Source organism: Delphinus delphis, chromosome 6 (genome assembly GCF_949987515.2).
Source record: "Delphinus delphis chromosome 6, mDelDel1.2, whole genome shotgun sequence".
In the NCBI taxonomy this organism is placed as follows: Eukaryota; Metazoa; Chordata; class Mammalia; order Artiodactyla; family Delphinidae; genus Delphinus; species Delphinus delphis.
This window is the reverse complement of record NC_082688.1, coordinates 38,930,663-38,945,435: the sequence shown is the minus strand read 5'-3', so window position 1 is coordinate 38,945,435 and position 14,773 is coordinate 38,930,663. Positions and strand designations below refer to the sequence as shown.

At 45.2% G+C, this 14,773-nt stretch overlaps 1 protein-coding gene across 3 annotated transcripts in view; it reads right to left on the bottom strand.

Annotated features, from left to right (window-relative positions):
* Positions 1-14,773, bottom strand: part of LOC132427276 (transducin-like enhancer protein 1) — an 88,810-nt gene that overhangs the window by 23,039 nt on the left and 50,998 nt on the right. For all 3 annotated transcript variants that reach the window (XM_060014586.1, XM_060014587.1, XM_060014585.1), the window contains 6 exons: positions 9,248-9,364; positions 5,383-5,436; positions 4,747-4,899; positions 3,210-3,354; positions 1,989-2,179; positions 446-522 (listed from right to left, as the gene is read on the bottom strand). In XM_060014586.1, coding sequence (XP_059870569.1) covers positions 446-522; positions 1,989-2,179; positions 3,210-3,354; positions 4,747-4,899; positions 5,383-5,436; positions 9,248-9,364 — 737 coding nt within the window. The remainder of the gene's footprint in view (positions 1-445; positions 523-1,988; positions 2,180-3,209; positions 3,355-4,746; positions 4,900-5,382; positions 5,437-9,247; positions 9,365-14,773) is intronic.

Sequence of the window (14,773 nt, the reverse complement as noted above, 5' to 3'; positions counted from 1 at the left end):
AAGGTGGCACTGAGCCGGGTAAAGAAACAGCACGTTTCCCATTTCTGAGATTTCAAGTTTGTGACAGCTTATTGCCCACAACACAGTCCTGTGGAAAATCTCCAGCAGCTACCCCCTAACCAAATGGCAAAGCCGAGCAGCTTTCTGGGGAAGGGTCAAGCAAGGAGGACCAACCGCCCCTGGCTCTCGCCTCCCTCCTCGCCCCCGTCCCCAACAGCTTCTCTCCAGAAATAACTAAATGCATGACATCATCCACAGTGAGAAGACAGAGGCGTGACACCTACCAGGTGCCTATTTATAGCAAGTGTTAACACTCCTCAGGAAAAGACACTAGAAATCTCCTTGGAAACGCCCAAGCCTGTGCTCCCTTTGGAATTCGAGTCTGCTGATACCCATGACTAAGTAACCGCCTTTACAGTAAAACCGAAGAGTTAGAGGTACTTACGGCTTCCCCCCGGGGATTCCTGCCAGGTTTGGAGGGATCGTAGGTACACGCATGTGAGGGGGAGGATCAAACCCAACCTGGAAACAGAATAAGGCATCGCACACTCAGTTTATGCAGGATAGGCACTTTGTGACACCTCTAAAGACTTTTCACTAGAAACTCAGAAATCCCCAAAGCAACAGAAACAGAAACAGGGACATGCGCTAGCATTTCTCAAAAGAACGAGCATAATGCAAAAAAATAATACAGCCGCCTCTAAGTACCACAAGACCCTCTTTTGTGGTAAGTAGGAAGGTGTGTGATTGATCCGTGCATCGAGAACCAGCTTCCCGTGGTAAATACGCCCTGTGGACTTAGGATGTCCTACCTGTCCAAACAAGTACAAAGAGCAATACGCTGAGTCAGGACAACCTATCAACTGCGGCACTATCGACGTGTTAGGTCAGATAGTTCTCGGTTGGGGGCCGGCCTGGGAATGGCGGGATAATTAGCAGCATCCGTGGCCTCTACCCTCTCAGTGGCAACAGCATCCCCCAGTTCTAATAAACAAAAGTGTCTCCAGATATGACCAAATGTCCCTAGGGGGCAAAATCACCCCGTTTCATACCACTGGTCTAAGTCATTGCTTAGAAATTCACGCATGGACGCTCTATTTTGTGCACCCTAACGAAGGTACCTAGTCCCTCAGCTGTCCCCTTTGCTTTAAATTCTCTCGCCCTCCACTGCACAGCCTTTCCTAGTAGTACAACATAAGGGAAAAAACAATGAACTTTACTATCACCCCAAGTTATTGGAGGTAATGAAGAAGGGAGAGGAGAGAAATGCACGTGACATGTTTCAAACAGCCAACAGAAATGATTTAGGGACTTTCATCTGCTATGAGTTACAATCTAGTCCCTTTTCCTGATGCAGTTAAGGACTACACAGTCAATTTTCCCCTTCACATGCAGTTCTGTCTCTTCCTGGTCAAACATGAGGCCATTTACACAGTGGGAGAAGGTAGGACAAGAAGGAGAACCTGCCCCACGGTTTCAGTCCCTTTATGTTTCTCCCTGTTGAGCTGAGATCACTTCTTACACCTAAGTCACGCTATTGGGTTTAAAGAATAATATAAGCATGGAATGAGAAAATTACGGCTCCTCAAATATTTTTTTCTAAGAATTAAAGAGGAAAAAAAAAAAACAAACAACTTCAAGAAACGAATGAAAAGGCTTCTGTGAGCTACTTGAGTCATTTCATCGCCTTCCAAAAAAAAAAAAAAATCTACTTTGGTGGGAGAAAACCAGATGTCCCCTGAACCGCTGAAGTAGCTCCTAAACACTGCCTTTTTTCATCCACAAAAACAGTAAAACAAAAAGCATTTGGCCTTAACTTAATGAAGCGGCATGCCGATGAAGGCGGACAAGAGGGAGGCGGGCGCAGCGAGGACACTGGGTCTTTGTCTGCAGGCGTGGGGACTGCAGGCCGCTGGCCGCTCCTTGGGTCCCGCCCGCCCGCCTGCGCCCACCCACGGCTGCCTGCCTGCCATCCCCGCCATCCCTACCATCGGGGAGCGCCCGTAGGCCACCACGGCGGCCGCGGCTGCGGCCGCGCTCATCTGCGGCGACATGTTGTGGAGGCTGGCGTAGGCGGCGCTGGGACTGGTCAGCTCGCCGTTCATGCCCGCGTGGGGCACCATCCCGAAAGGCGCAGGGTACGGACCCGGCACCGCCAGGGGCGTCCTCAGGCCGGCCGCTGCAAGGAAGCACAAGCTGCACGTGACTCACCTGGCCGCTCAGGTCCAGCCTGACCATCAGTTCCAGGGTCCTCTTCAGTGCCCTTCATTATAGGGAAGGAGGAGAGAAGGCTGGGGGGAGCAGAGGGGTACCGACTCCAAATCCTACACAGGGTCCCTTCTTCCCTGGAGCTGAATTCATCTCGAGGAAAGAATGGACCCCGGGGGAAGAACTGCCCACATATTTCCTCCTTGGTCGGTACACTGGGCAACACTGCGAACCAGGGAGATTAAGCAGCATCACTGTACCCAATTCACAGAAGGCTAACCAAGGCACAGGCACTACCTGTTGACTTAAACTCCAAAGAAGGTTCTCTTGATAAAATCCAAGATTTCTCCTTCAGCCCAAATTTTCCATTACCTGCTACCAATTCCAAATGAAAACCTGATCCTGGATTTATGTAAACCAGAGCACAGGTTTAGGGGGAATATTCTGGGGCCTCTCTTCCTCTGGGCCCAGAGTGTTACATTTTTCCTTTGCCAGGGAGGAAGATAAAGTTAAAAGTTATGAGTTTATTCAGGGGCTGGGGTCCCAGTGAAACCCTCCCAATTTCTCCTGAAGGAGAGACCGTGATTCCTGAGGGATATACCGGCAGAACACTGGCCAACTAAAGCAAGCAAGAAGCACACTTGGGCCGGTCAGACAGGCTGTTTCAGTCAATATTAGCAAACTCAGACACACAATGATAGTTTGGTAAGGAGCTTACATGCGGAATAATTATCAGAAACTTTATTGAAGTCCCTGGGATTTGGATTATTTGGAAATAAAAGAAAAGCCAAATGTAAACAGTCAGAGACTGAACAGGGTGCAGCTGCTGAAACCCAAGGACAAACATCTGTTTCTTATCATGGCTTTTCAGAGATAGGAAGGAGGGAGGGGGGGCAGAAAGTGCATCTCATATTCACGAGGAAACTGCATGAGAGCTGAACTGACGAATCAAGTTGGGAAAGGGAAAAACAAAACACAGCCCACAAGAGGCAATGCCCTACCCGCTTGGTTAACGAGGGGGTCCATGGCTGGAGGCTTGCCGAGGCCTGGACGTAGTCCTGGAGTGGCGCTGGTGCCCGGCGTTGGCATGTCACTCCGAGGTGTCGGTGTGCTGGATTTCAGAACAGGCGTGCTGGCTTTTTCATGCTGGTATCATTAAACAAATTAAATGAGTATTATTTTTAATCCAAGCCATATTACACAATTTATCACAACAGCAGCTGGGACACTGGGCACCTTCTAGCTACTCCCGCAGCCAATTTTCATAAATCCACACAATGTTGACAGCATTAACTTGTGAGGGAGAAATGTTGACCTTTCCTCTTCCTGCCAGAATTAAAACTCTAGCTAGAGACACAGAACATGATCACACTCCTTCCTCCGCAGATTTTATTTTAAAAAGTATTTTTTCATCAGGCTTGTGGACTTTGGATCTTGGCCAAGTTTGAAGGATGACCACCCAGAGGAAAGTCCCCGGTCACTCAGAAGCGACTGCCCCGGTCATCGAGAATATCACAGGGAGGACCCCCTTTCTACCTTTGCTGCTTAATGGCAGTGGGATTGAGACTAACAGTGAGAGGCAGCGGAGCCATCAATTTGATGAGAAGCAAACTGGCATCTCAGGGGCAAAAGCCCTAGACCTAGTCCTATCATTTTGAGAGATGTGCCTAAAAAAATAACTCTTTGGCATTCAGCAGCTGCACCCATTTGCCAACGTAACCAGAGTGGACCCACTAGTGCAGGGGCCTTCAGGAGTCAAGAGAGTAACAGGGTCACAGGGCATCTTCTTCTGCATCTTAACCCTTCGTGTCCCTTTAATCATAGTCTGAGAAGCACTCTGGGGTAGCAAAGAACATGGGTTAGAGAGACCCCAGCTCCCTCTGGCCTTGGATCTGACGAGCTGTGCAAACTTGGCAAATTCCTCCAGCTTCCCTCCCCATCAGTGAAATGGGATAATGCCTTGAGGGACTATGTAGGGATTAACTGCAGGGTTGTTATGGTGCAGTTATGGTGAGTGAAGAGATGAGATACTCCACGATGTTTGTTGAATGACTGAAAGCATGAATTGGCCTGATGTACCCACATCCCCCCCCGAGTTCCAGGCTTCCCCTGGTGCCGCCTTGAGTACATCACCATCTGCCCAGCAACCCAATCACAACATGACCCAACAGGGTGGGTCAGTCTAAAACCAGGGGAAGTGTACCGCTTAAGAAAATGAGGACTCCTTAGGACCTAAGGCATTTGAACCATTTGCCAACTAGGAAGTTGAGCCTATGCCAGGAACATATCCCCCAAGTAAGAAGGAAATGGGCATGGAAGCTTGTTATCTCTCTCTAATCATGGCCCAAAATAGACGACCCAGAGGGCAAAAGTAATCACCATGGGGACAGAAAGCAGAACGATGAGCTTCACTTTTAAACCCTTAAAAATGTAACTCTCAATTAGTAAAAACCCCACATTTCAAATACTTTAGGGAACCTCTGGTTCCCTGATAAAACTAAACTGCTAAATAGGCAAGTGACAGTTCTTATGACCTACCAAGCTCATTTCTTTGGATTTCAAAGAAGTGGAACTTCCCGAGGAGGCGGTGGATGCCGGGCTGCTGGAGGCGTCTTTCTTTAGCAGACGGTTTTTGTCGATCCCATTTTCCCTGGGTGAGTGGGCGGGGCTTGCTCGTGGAGACGAGGGGTCCTCAACAAGCACAAGCAAAGGGCTCGTGATTTCACTTAGAATGGACGGACCTTTCCACACCAATTCGCCAAATTAAAGGAGAGCCCTGAAAGTCCTTCAGATTTGGGGGATTTGAGGGTGTGCACCTAATACTGCTATTACAATGAATAGGATGGTGTTTGCGAGTGCACCCATGAAGACACCATAAAGAAACAAATCTAGAAATAATCGTATCTTCCCTCATGCTCAGATACTTTGCCCAGAGGGCACGGGACCGAAAGGAGCACCAGATACCAACTTAGGAATCCAAAATGGTTAGGGAAACAGATTTTTTTTTTTAAAGGAAACAAAAGTTTGTGTCGGTTTTAGACACTTATTGTTCCATCCACGAACGACCATTAAATCCTTAACGTGTAAAGTTGCAAAAGACCAAAATATGGTGGTTCCACTTCCTTTCTCTCACAAGTCACTCTGAAAATAAAGTTTGATAAAGAGAATGGTTACCTCATTAGACACATCCACAACTAAGTTGTCATCACTTTTGTCACCATCGCTGTCCTGAAAAAAAAGAAATTTTAATGCCATTTACTAAAGGGTTTGAGGCTCAATTAACTTTCTGTAGCTCTTGGTAGCAGACAGACTAGCAAATGACCTGGGCTCCCTTCCAGAATGCCAGTCCTGGTAATTAATACCACCGTCTCCCCTTCGCATCTGACCTGGGGACGTGCAAAGACCCAGGCAGGAAACTCTGCTGCAGCAGCACACCAGCTAAACAATCACAATGTGTATACAACAGGTGATGGCAAGCTGTAAAACTTGGCACACAGTAAGGGCTCAATAAATGTTTGCAGCAGCTGAATCTCTCTTATAATCTGAAATCTGCATATCCTTATCTCAGAGATCTTTCCCCACTGGATTTCAAATTAAGAACACAATTTCGGGCTTCCCTGGTGGCGCAGTGGTTAAGAATCCACCTGCCGGGCTTCCCTGGTGGCGCAGTGGTTGAGAGTCCGCCTGCCGATGCAGGGGACACGGGTTCGTGCCCCGGTCCGGGAAGATCCCACATGCCGCGGAGTGGCTGGGCCCGTGAGCCATGGCCGCTGGGCCTGCGCGTCTGGAGCCTGTGCTCCGCAACGGGAGAGGCCACAACAGTGAGAGGCCCGCGTACCGCAAAAAACAAACAAACAAACTAAAAAGAACACAATTTCACATCATTGATTTTTTTGTGTATCACCTTGAAGGCTGCCAATCAATTCTAGTGTTCATGGACAATTCATAATTATAAAGACAAACTTGAACCCTGTTCCCATGGGGTTACTAGTTACTACAAAAAATTAAATAAAGGAAACAAAAAACTACAAACAACAAAGCTGGCTACTGGTTGGGATAATGTACCAAGATCTAACCTCATGATAAGAATAAAGCTCTTTAGCAATCAGCTTGGAATATTCTTGAGATGGAAGGAAGATAGGATGGCAGTATCTGGAGGGCCCTGGCATCCTACATTAGGGCTTTTAATGTCTTGACATGAAGCCATAAAATTGGCTAATCAGAGGAAACTCCAAGGTTGCACGCACTGAGTTTCAAAAAGCTTCAGAAAAGCTGTTCAATTTAACGTGATCACTCCTAAATCAAATTCAGGGCAGGCTGAAGAAGTCTACTTTCTTAGCCAAAAGGCCTTATATGTCTTTTAGTACAGAGTAATACAATGGACATACGGAAAAATAAGTTATCGCAATGGGTCCTATTCTCAAAAAGGAGCAGGCCCCTGGCTTATGATCTACACAATTCTTTTACTGATGTCACTGTCAAATAAGAATACACAAATAATGTTTGAGACATATTAGTACAAGTGCAGGTGTCACCCATTAGCTTTTCGTGGCCCCCAAGTCCAGCTAGAAAGGTACCCTCAACTCTAAGTTCATGTCTTAAATGTTTTATCTAGCCATACCTAAAGCAGTAAGTGTGGGAGACCCAATTTACTTTCGTCAGTAATGTGTTACTAGATATACCTTTAGTCATCGTTATAAAGGCACCATGCAATTCACTAGCAATAACAAAAGATTACACCCAATGAGGAAGCCTGGGTACTTAAAAATAACAGGCTATTGAAAGAAATATTTTCATGCAATAAAGAAAAAATTAATACTAAAGAAAATTTACTTTCTCTTAGTAAAGCCCACAGAAAAGCACAAACATTGTCGGGTGTTAAGAAACCCAGGGTGCGGGAATTCCCTGGTGGTCCGGTGGTTAGGACTCCGCACTTCCACTGCAAGGGGCATGGATTTGATCCCTGGTTGGGGAACTAAGATCCCACATGCCACATGGTCTAGCCAAAAAACAAAACAAAACAAAAACAAACAAAAAAAACCACTGATTAAAAAAAAAAAAAAGAAAGAAACCCAGAGTGGTGGTGACTAAGTATAAGCCAAAGGGGATTCCCTTTAGGAAAAAAAAAAAACCCAGTATAGAAATAGTTAATGTAATGTACAGACCAAACTGGCAAAAGGTAGCAAATAACTAATTTATTATAACGGAACTGTGCAGTGAGTCCTTAAGTAGTGTGAAATTTAAATCTTAGCTTTGTACTGGACCCTTCTGCAAATATAAACCTTCACGGTACAGTATACACCTGTCATCAAACATCTAAGGTCTGAGTCCTTTGCCCCAGGTTCTCCAACATCATCTCAATATATCACCCTCAGCTACCTACACAACTAGACATACCTAGTACAAACAGGTTACAAAAAAGTCATGCAGAGCTATGGATTCTAGATCCCTCACTACTAAATAACTTATCTACAGAGCAACTCGGAATTCTATCATTGGCAAATTTGCAAATTTCTGTATGTCGTGGACTTTCTTGACTAGCTTATTAACAGTTGATGCCATATATAAACGTACTTGTGTGGGATACTGGCTCTGGGCAAAAGATAAGGGGTAAATATGTGCTAAAAAGGCTTGGGCTGTGGTGGGGAGATCAACAACTTGAGTTCTTGGGATGTTATTATGGTACAAAGTATGGACCAATTTGAGGACCTCTGGCAAAATATCCAATCCTAGGCTCTCGCTTTGGGAATCCTAACATGGTGATGAAGAGCATGGATCCTGGAGTCTGACTGTCTCCAGGCTGTGCCGCTAATTCTGACCTTGGGCAAATCACTTAAAAGCTCTGTGCTTCACTTCCCTTATCAATGAAATGGAGGGATGATACAAAACTCACAGGGTTGTTTTCAGAGTTAAATGAAACAAGCCACGTAGAAGCACACAGTACCTGACGCTAACTTGAGATGTTGCCCAAGAAATGTTACCCACAGTTAGCCATTGGCTTGCGCCAGCCAGCAGAAGACAGAGGTCTCGCGTGGAAATCTCCGCACAGCCTGCACAGCAGCCAGCCAGGCATCTGTCAGCTGCAATGTTTATGACGCCGAGACCAGAACCAATGGCCGTCTGGCTTGGTTTGCTCTCCTCATGAATGTGGTTTTAGCTACATCTAAGTCAAGAGTCCTCACATCCAGTCGTGTGATCTCATCTGTAGGGTTTGAACGAGATACCCCCAGTGTTTCTTCCAGGTTTTTTTTTTTACCATGGACTTTTATCACTACACTGCTCCCTGTGGAAGAGGACGAACTCTGCCTTAAGACATGATAAGAGCTTGAATATATTACCAGAATGGCATTCAAAAAGGTAAGTTGGTGACACCGAATTCTTGCCCTTGTTATTTTAGCAGGACAGGCTACCAAATTTGCAAGGTCTAGGACAAAATGAAAATGCAGGCCCTAGCCTCAGAATTGAGAATTTGAAGAAGGTGGAGAGCACAGCATGAAACCAATGGTGAGGCAGGGCCCCTGCAAGACCAGGGTCAGTGCAGCTGCACAGGCTGCACACCACGAAGCCAGCCCTACAATTTTGTATTCCCTCTCATGAGTAACTACGGCAGAAAGCCTAAAATTTAATACTAAGCCTGGCAGATGCATAATTTACAGCTCAAGATGGAAATAATATCCTACAATGTAAGAATCTATCCTCTTGATACTATTATTATTTTTTTTTTTTTGCGGTATGCGGGCCTCTCACTGTTGTGGCCTCTCCCATTGTGGAACACAGCCTCCGGACGTGCAGGCTCAGCGGCCATGGCTCATGGGCCCAGCTGCTCTGCAGAATGTGGGATCTTCCCAGACCGGGGCATGAACCTGTGTCCCCCGCATCGGCAGGCGGACTCTCAACCACTGCACCACCAGGGAAGCCCGATACTATTATTTTAAGGGATGTGAAATTGTCACTAAGATCTTAGAGGTCCTTTGTATACTCACTTAGAAGCTGAGCAAGGAGGCAAACCAGTATTATTTCAAGTCCTTTATTTACTTACATAGTGGCTGGAGTCCTTATCGTCCACCTTTCTTTTTTTGATGTCATTGGAAAACTCAGGTCCATTTCTGCGTTTATCTGTGCCTCTTAGACTGTCTGGGACCAAGAGGGAGTTACTCTGCAAGACAAAAAAAATTAATCAAAGATTTCTTCCCAGGTCTCCCTGTACACATGAAAACCCCACCTGGATGTGATAGCTGGTTTAGAAAGGTGATGCCTACATGGCCTTTCATTCCATTTAATTCGTCTCATCTGAAGACTTTGATGGCAAACATTTATAGAGATTTAGGCACTTAAAAGGGAGACCCTGACTATGCACTCAAGCCGTCCAAAGCCTGGTGGATCCTCCAGGCCCTGCTCACTTGAAATGTTCTTCTGTTCTGTTTGCTGTTAGAGAAATGGGAGCCTGCTGTTCATATGCGGATGTGTTTTCATTCTTTCCCACTGAGACTCCCTGGTCAGGAATAAGAATGGCCTATGAGCAAAACCTGAGATCACTCTATTAGACATATTCTGTGACTGTAAGAGTCAATGTGTGCCTCTCTAAAAAGACACAAAGAGAACGGGTGGGATTAACAGCATGGTTTCCTAAAAGGCAAATCACATTTTCCACAGTCACAATGAAGGAACTCTTTTGAGTTCTTCTAATTTATTGTTGAAAATAAGATTTGGTGTTCCTTGCCAAGAGCACTGAAATTTAAGACCCAAAGCAGGAATTCCAGCCAGTGAATCTTCAACAGCAAGGCCAGCTCCCACACACAAAAGCGGGAACAAGGACTAATCTTTTCCACAAACCACACAGGATACTTTCATTCACATGTGCTGAGTATGAACTGTTGACCCAAAGAAAACAGGCATTTTAGATATTTGAGGGTCACATGACACGATGTGACATCCCTTCAATTCCCATCTCCCCTCGGGGCTAAAGCATCAGAACATGTTACAATGAGTTCTTTTAAGTGCGGGATTAGCATACGCAAGGGGGCAATTTGTTCAGTGGTGTGTTACTGCCTTGAACAATGCTGAATGGGCTGTGCAAAAACTTTCTTTCTCAAAGCCCAGATAACCTCCATTTCTGAAAGATGTTGAAGAACTAAGTCGGGGAGTCCAGGGCCAACAAACAGTAATGCTACCTTTCTCTGCCACGATATAAAATAGAAGGGGCCTGGGGAAATCTTTAAGTTAGACCATCTCTAAAGCAATAGTTACGTACCATGAGCAAATCTTTAATGGTCCATTTTTAGAGGCCATGGATGGGTCTTCGTTCCTAACCAGCCCAAGGAAATTAGCCAGGTGGCTGGCTCTCAAAACTCCCCCGTGAAAACCGTGAACCCCACCATGGGAACGTTCTCAGCTCAACCACACACAGGAGGAAATCAAAAGTGGGAATCAGAAGGCATTCTGAAGCCTCTTTGCCCACTTCAGAGGCTGCCTCTGAAGCAGCTGAGCTCTCATTCACGACCGTTCAAGCTGCACAAATGCCAGGAGGCTTACATAAAAGCAGCAGGGAGGGACCAAGGCAATTCAATATAGAGAAGCTCAGAATAACGTCTTGAGCTCAGTGTGGGGCTGAAAGGTGAGCTGGCTGGATCCCTGAACTAATTACATTGGTAAATATCTGCTAAAAACTAACCCCTCTGACCCAGACCCACAGCCTGACAGGTCGCAGGAGACTTAACAAAACTGCAAAGTGCTTACATGCTGGGGAGGGGAGAAGCAGCTTGAGCTCATGTGGAAAAAGTGTCCATACACACCTGTCTGTCTTCTAGATTATGTCAGCCCCCAAGTCTCCTCCTCCAGACTCAGACCAGCTACATTAAGGTCAAGGCTGTATCATATTCAACTTGACATCTACCCACTTGCCCAGCAGAATGTAGCATAGAGTCGGTGTCCACTCACAATTTAAAAGTCTCTTTCCCCGGGGTCCCCTGTGTAGCCCTCCTGCTGTAATTAGCAGGGGGCATCCAAACCACTCAGCCATCCAAAGACAGCTTTTTAATGATCTGATTTTTTGAATGTCAAGTGGTACTGTGAACATAAAAGTAAACGACACGCCTATTAGGAACAATGCAATTTCTGCTAGAAACAATAACGTTTCTCTGGCTGGACCTGTGAGCCCGTCAAGCTTTGAGGCTTCTGCGTCTCCATATCAGAAGTTAAATTCCCGTTTGAGCAGCTTTAGTGAGGCCTGTAATCTGAATGCGTTTTGCAAAGCTCTGAAAGTTCTTCTAAATTTAGATGGGGCTGATAATTAGCACCCTTGCTTATCTGAAAATTGGCTCCATTCAGATGGAAGATTGAGACAAGTTACAAAACGAAATGTCTCATCATACCTTTGATGCTGTACAACTGATTCAAAACAAGGCAGCAAAGAGTATGGGCGGCAGAGGCCTGGGAGAGCCACAGTCCAGAGTCAGGGGGTGCCTGGCTCACGCTGCAGCCCCAACAAAGACGAACCACTTTCTTTTACCCTTGTTCCCATGAAACTTGCTTGCTGTGTGTAATTGTCCCTGACATCCTCCAGCCCTGACACTGCTTTCATTGTTGTTCTTGACTTAAGCAAATAGTTCCAGCCTAATGGACTTCATTTGCTGTTGGCAACAAAAACAGTCTTGCTTAACTACTGCCTAGGTGACCCTAATCCTCTTGGCTACCTCACTTGCTCCCCAGAAATCCAAAAGTGACTACATGGGTAGTACTGGACGTCTCCTAATACCATTAAGTCTTCTTCCCTCATGCTGCGTTTTGTTCTCACGTACCGTCTTATGTTCCTCAGGGCTCAGAAGTGGAATACAGTCATTCTGATGGTTGTTCTGAGCCACTTTACACATATTTTGAGAATGCGTACTGACTGAATATCCTTTGGATCCTTCAAAATTTAGGGTTTTACCTTGATTTGTTAGATTTGAACGAGGAGAAGACAGACTCAAATTTAACGTTAAAATTTAATATTTAATCAACATTTAAATGTTGATTAAAAGCCTGTTTGTGAAAGAATAAAACTGAGGTTGCTTCGCTTTAAGTTACTGAAAAAGTCATGCATTCTAAACACTGAAGATAATTAGGACCAAACTTCTCAAGACGCCAAAGCAACCTTAACACATATCCAGCCTCTTCACCCTCCTCAGTTTATCTAGAGGATGTTCAGAGGGGAAGGCAATTTGCCTAAAGTCAAGAAGCACTATCCATTAAGGCAACTCGCCTGTGTTCCCGGAAGAAGTGATTTTTAAACTCAGTTTATACACATCAAATACTTGGACCCAAATACTTGACCCCCCAATACTTCCCATTTAAAAGTCACATTGGCTCTTTAACCTATTGAGCTTAATATTCTAATGTGACATAATAATGCCTACTGCATGCTATCTCTGATTGCCCCCACCTCCTAATCACAGACACATCTTGATTTACTTGGTTAGAGGCCCACCATAACAAAATTGTGAACATTTAAAAAAAAAAAAAAAAAGAACATTTTACAGCCTACTTTTAAATGACCTGAAAACAGTCCCGAGTTCCTGGCTTTCCACTCATGAATCCTGCCCAAGGTGCACACTAACAGAGACCCCAGCAGACAGCAACAAAGCAGCCCAGGTACTCACAGCACTGGCTTCATGCCACATCGACCACCAAGAATAGTGGTTCCACGGACCTATTTGCTGCTGCAGCCTTCTCTTCCCAGAGTCCATATCTTGAAAGATATGTAACGACCAAACAGCGTTCATCAAGTAAAATTCCCCTTTCAAATTTTTATTTGCCAGAGTTTTTTAATCAACATGAGAATTAGTGTTACCACACTGACTGCTATACTCTAATTCTAGCCAAGAAACTTGATGTTTTATTTCACCTTGCAGCTGGTAAAAGTTAATCATCTCCCAGACTTTTTCAAACGCTGTAACTATTGGGCAGACTTCTACAAATGTTCTGAGAACTGGGATTTCCAGACTGTATATAAGTTTTCCTTTGTTTAAAAATTTTCTTAAGAACCAAACAAAATCATCTTATTTACCTTATGTCTTCTACAAGAACTCAAAGTACAAGTCTTATACAGCCCATGGGGGATATTACAAATCTGAGCATATCAAGATCTAAAAGCCCATTATGTCTTCAAAACAAGCTAAAATTTGAAAACCATGATGATTTTCTGCACCTAACAAGTTGCACACGTTGACGGGAATAGAGCCAAGTAAAACGATAAGGGGAGAGGCAGACCAGACAAGTCTCTGAAGAAAACAAGAGCCCTCTGAAATGTTCAGTACCAGAGACAGAGTGTCCAAAAGACCTGTTAGCCCAACAGGCATGCTTTTCTCTCCATTTATATATATGAGACTACACATGAAATGACTTGATGAGGTGTAAGAACAGAGAAAACGTTATGAACCACAAGAAGGGACCCATCCCTCTTAAAATCTGAAATATCTGAGAACCTAAAACCTCAGTGGGCAACTGCACTGACAACAGACAAATCGTTCACTGTAGTTACCCTGTGCTTCCTGAGGGTCACTTCCTGCACTAACAGTGATGTGATGGTTAGGAACAGGTACAAGGGCTTCCCTGGTGGCGCAGTGGTTGAGAGTCTGCCTGCCAATGCGGGGGACGCGGGTTCGGGCCCTGGTCTGGGGGGGTCCCACATGCCGCAGAGCGGCTGGGCCCGTGGGCCGCAGCTGCTGGGCCTGCGTGTCTGGAGCCTGTGCTCCGTGGAAGGAGGGGCCACGATGGTGAGGGGCCCGCGCACTGCGATGGGGGGTGGCCCCCGCTCGCCGCAGCTGGGGGGAGCCCTCGCACAGAGGCGGGGACCCAACACAGCCAAAAATAAATAAATAAATTTATATATTAAAAAAAAAAGAACAGGTACAAGACTGAGCAGAAAAGCTGCTCAGAAGAGAAAAGAAAAAGTAGGAGGTCTTCCAATATTACACCTGGTGTGCACTCCTTGAGTGGTCAGATCCAGAGCACCATTTCCCAAATAGGTGAACCATGTTTTATAAAAACACACACCAGAACCGTTCCCTGCTGAGTGGGCACATGTTAACTAGAGAGTTGGTGGCAATGTGAACCCAGTGGGTAGAACTGGACAGCGTATTCTCTTAAAGTAAAAATAAACATGCAAACACACAAGTACTGAACCATACCTTCATATAAGAACTTACCATGTAAGCAGAAGAGTCTTTTGAACTTCAAAGAGCATTCAGTCGAATCGGAAGAAAATGTCAAGAGTTGGACCCTGTACCACCTTTGTTCTGACCATTCTAGACAATCATGTTTCTATTTCATGCTCTGAACACCCACCCCCTCAAGACCAAGGTAAAGAGACTCAGCTGCTTTAATATGAATAAAAAATAGTCTTTAAAGTCTTGTTCCAAGAATTTTACTTTTCTTTGGCAATTTAACAGGAATGGTTGTTCATGTATACAGAGGTATCTTGGAAGGTAAACTCCAGAATATATAAAAGAAAGCATGTTTACATTGTCAGTGTGGCCAAAACCCTTTATAGGAGTATTCATGTATCCTTCATCTATCCTGAGACCTC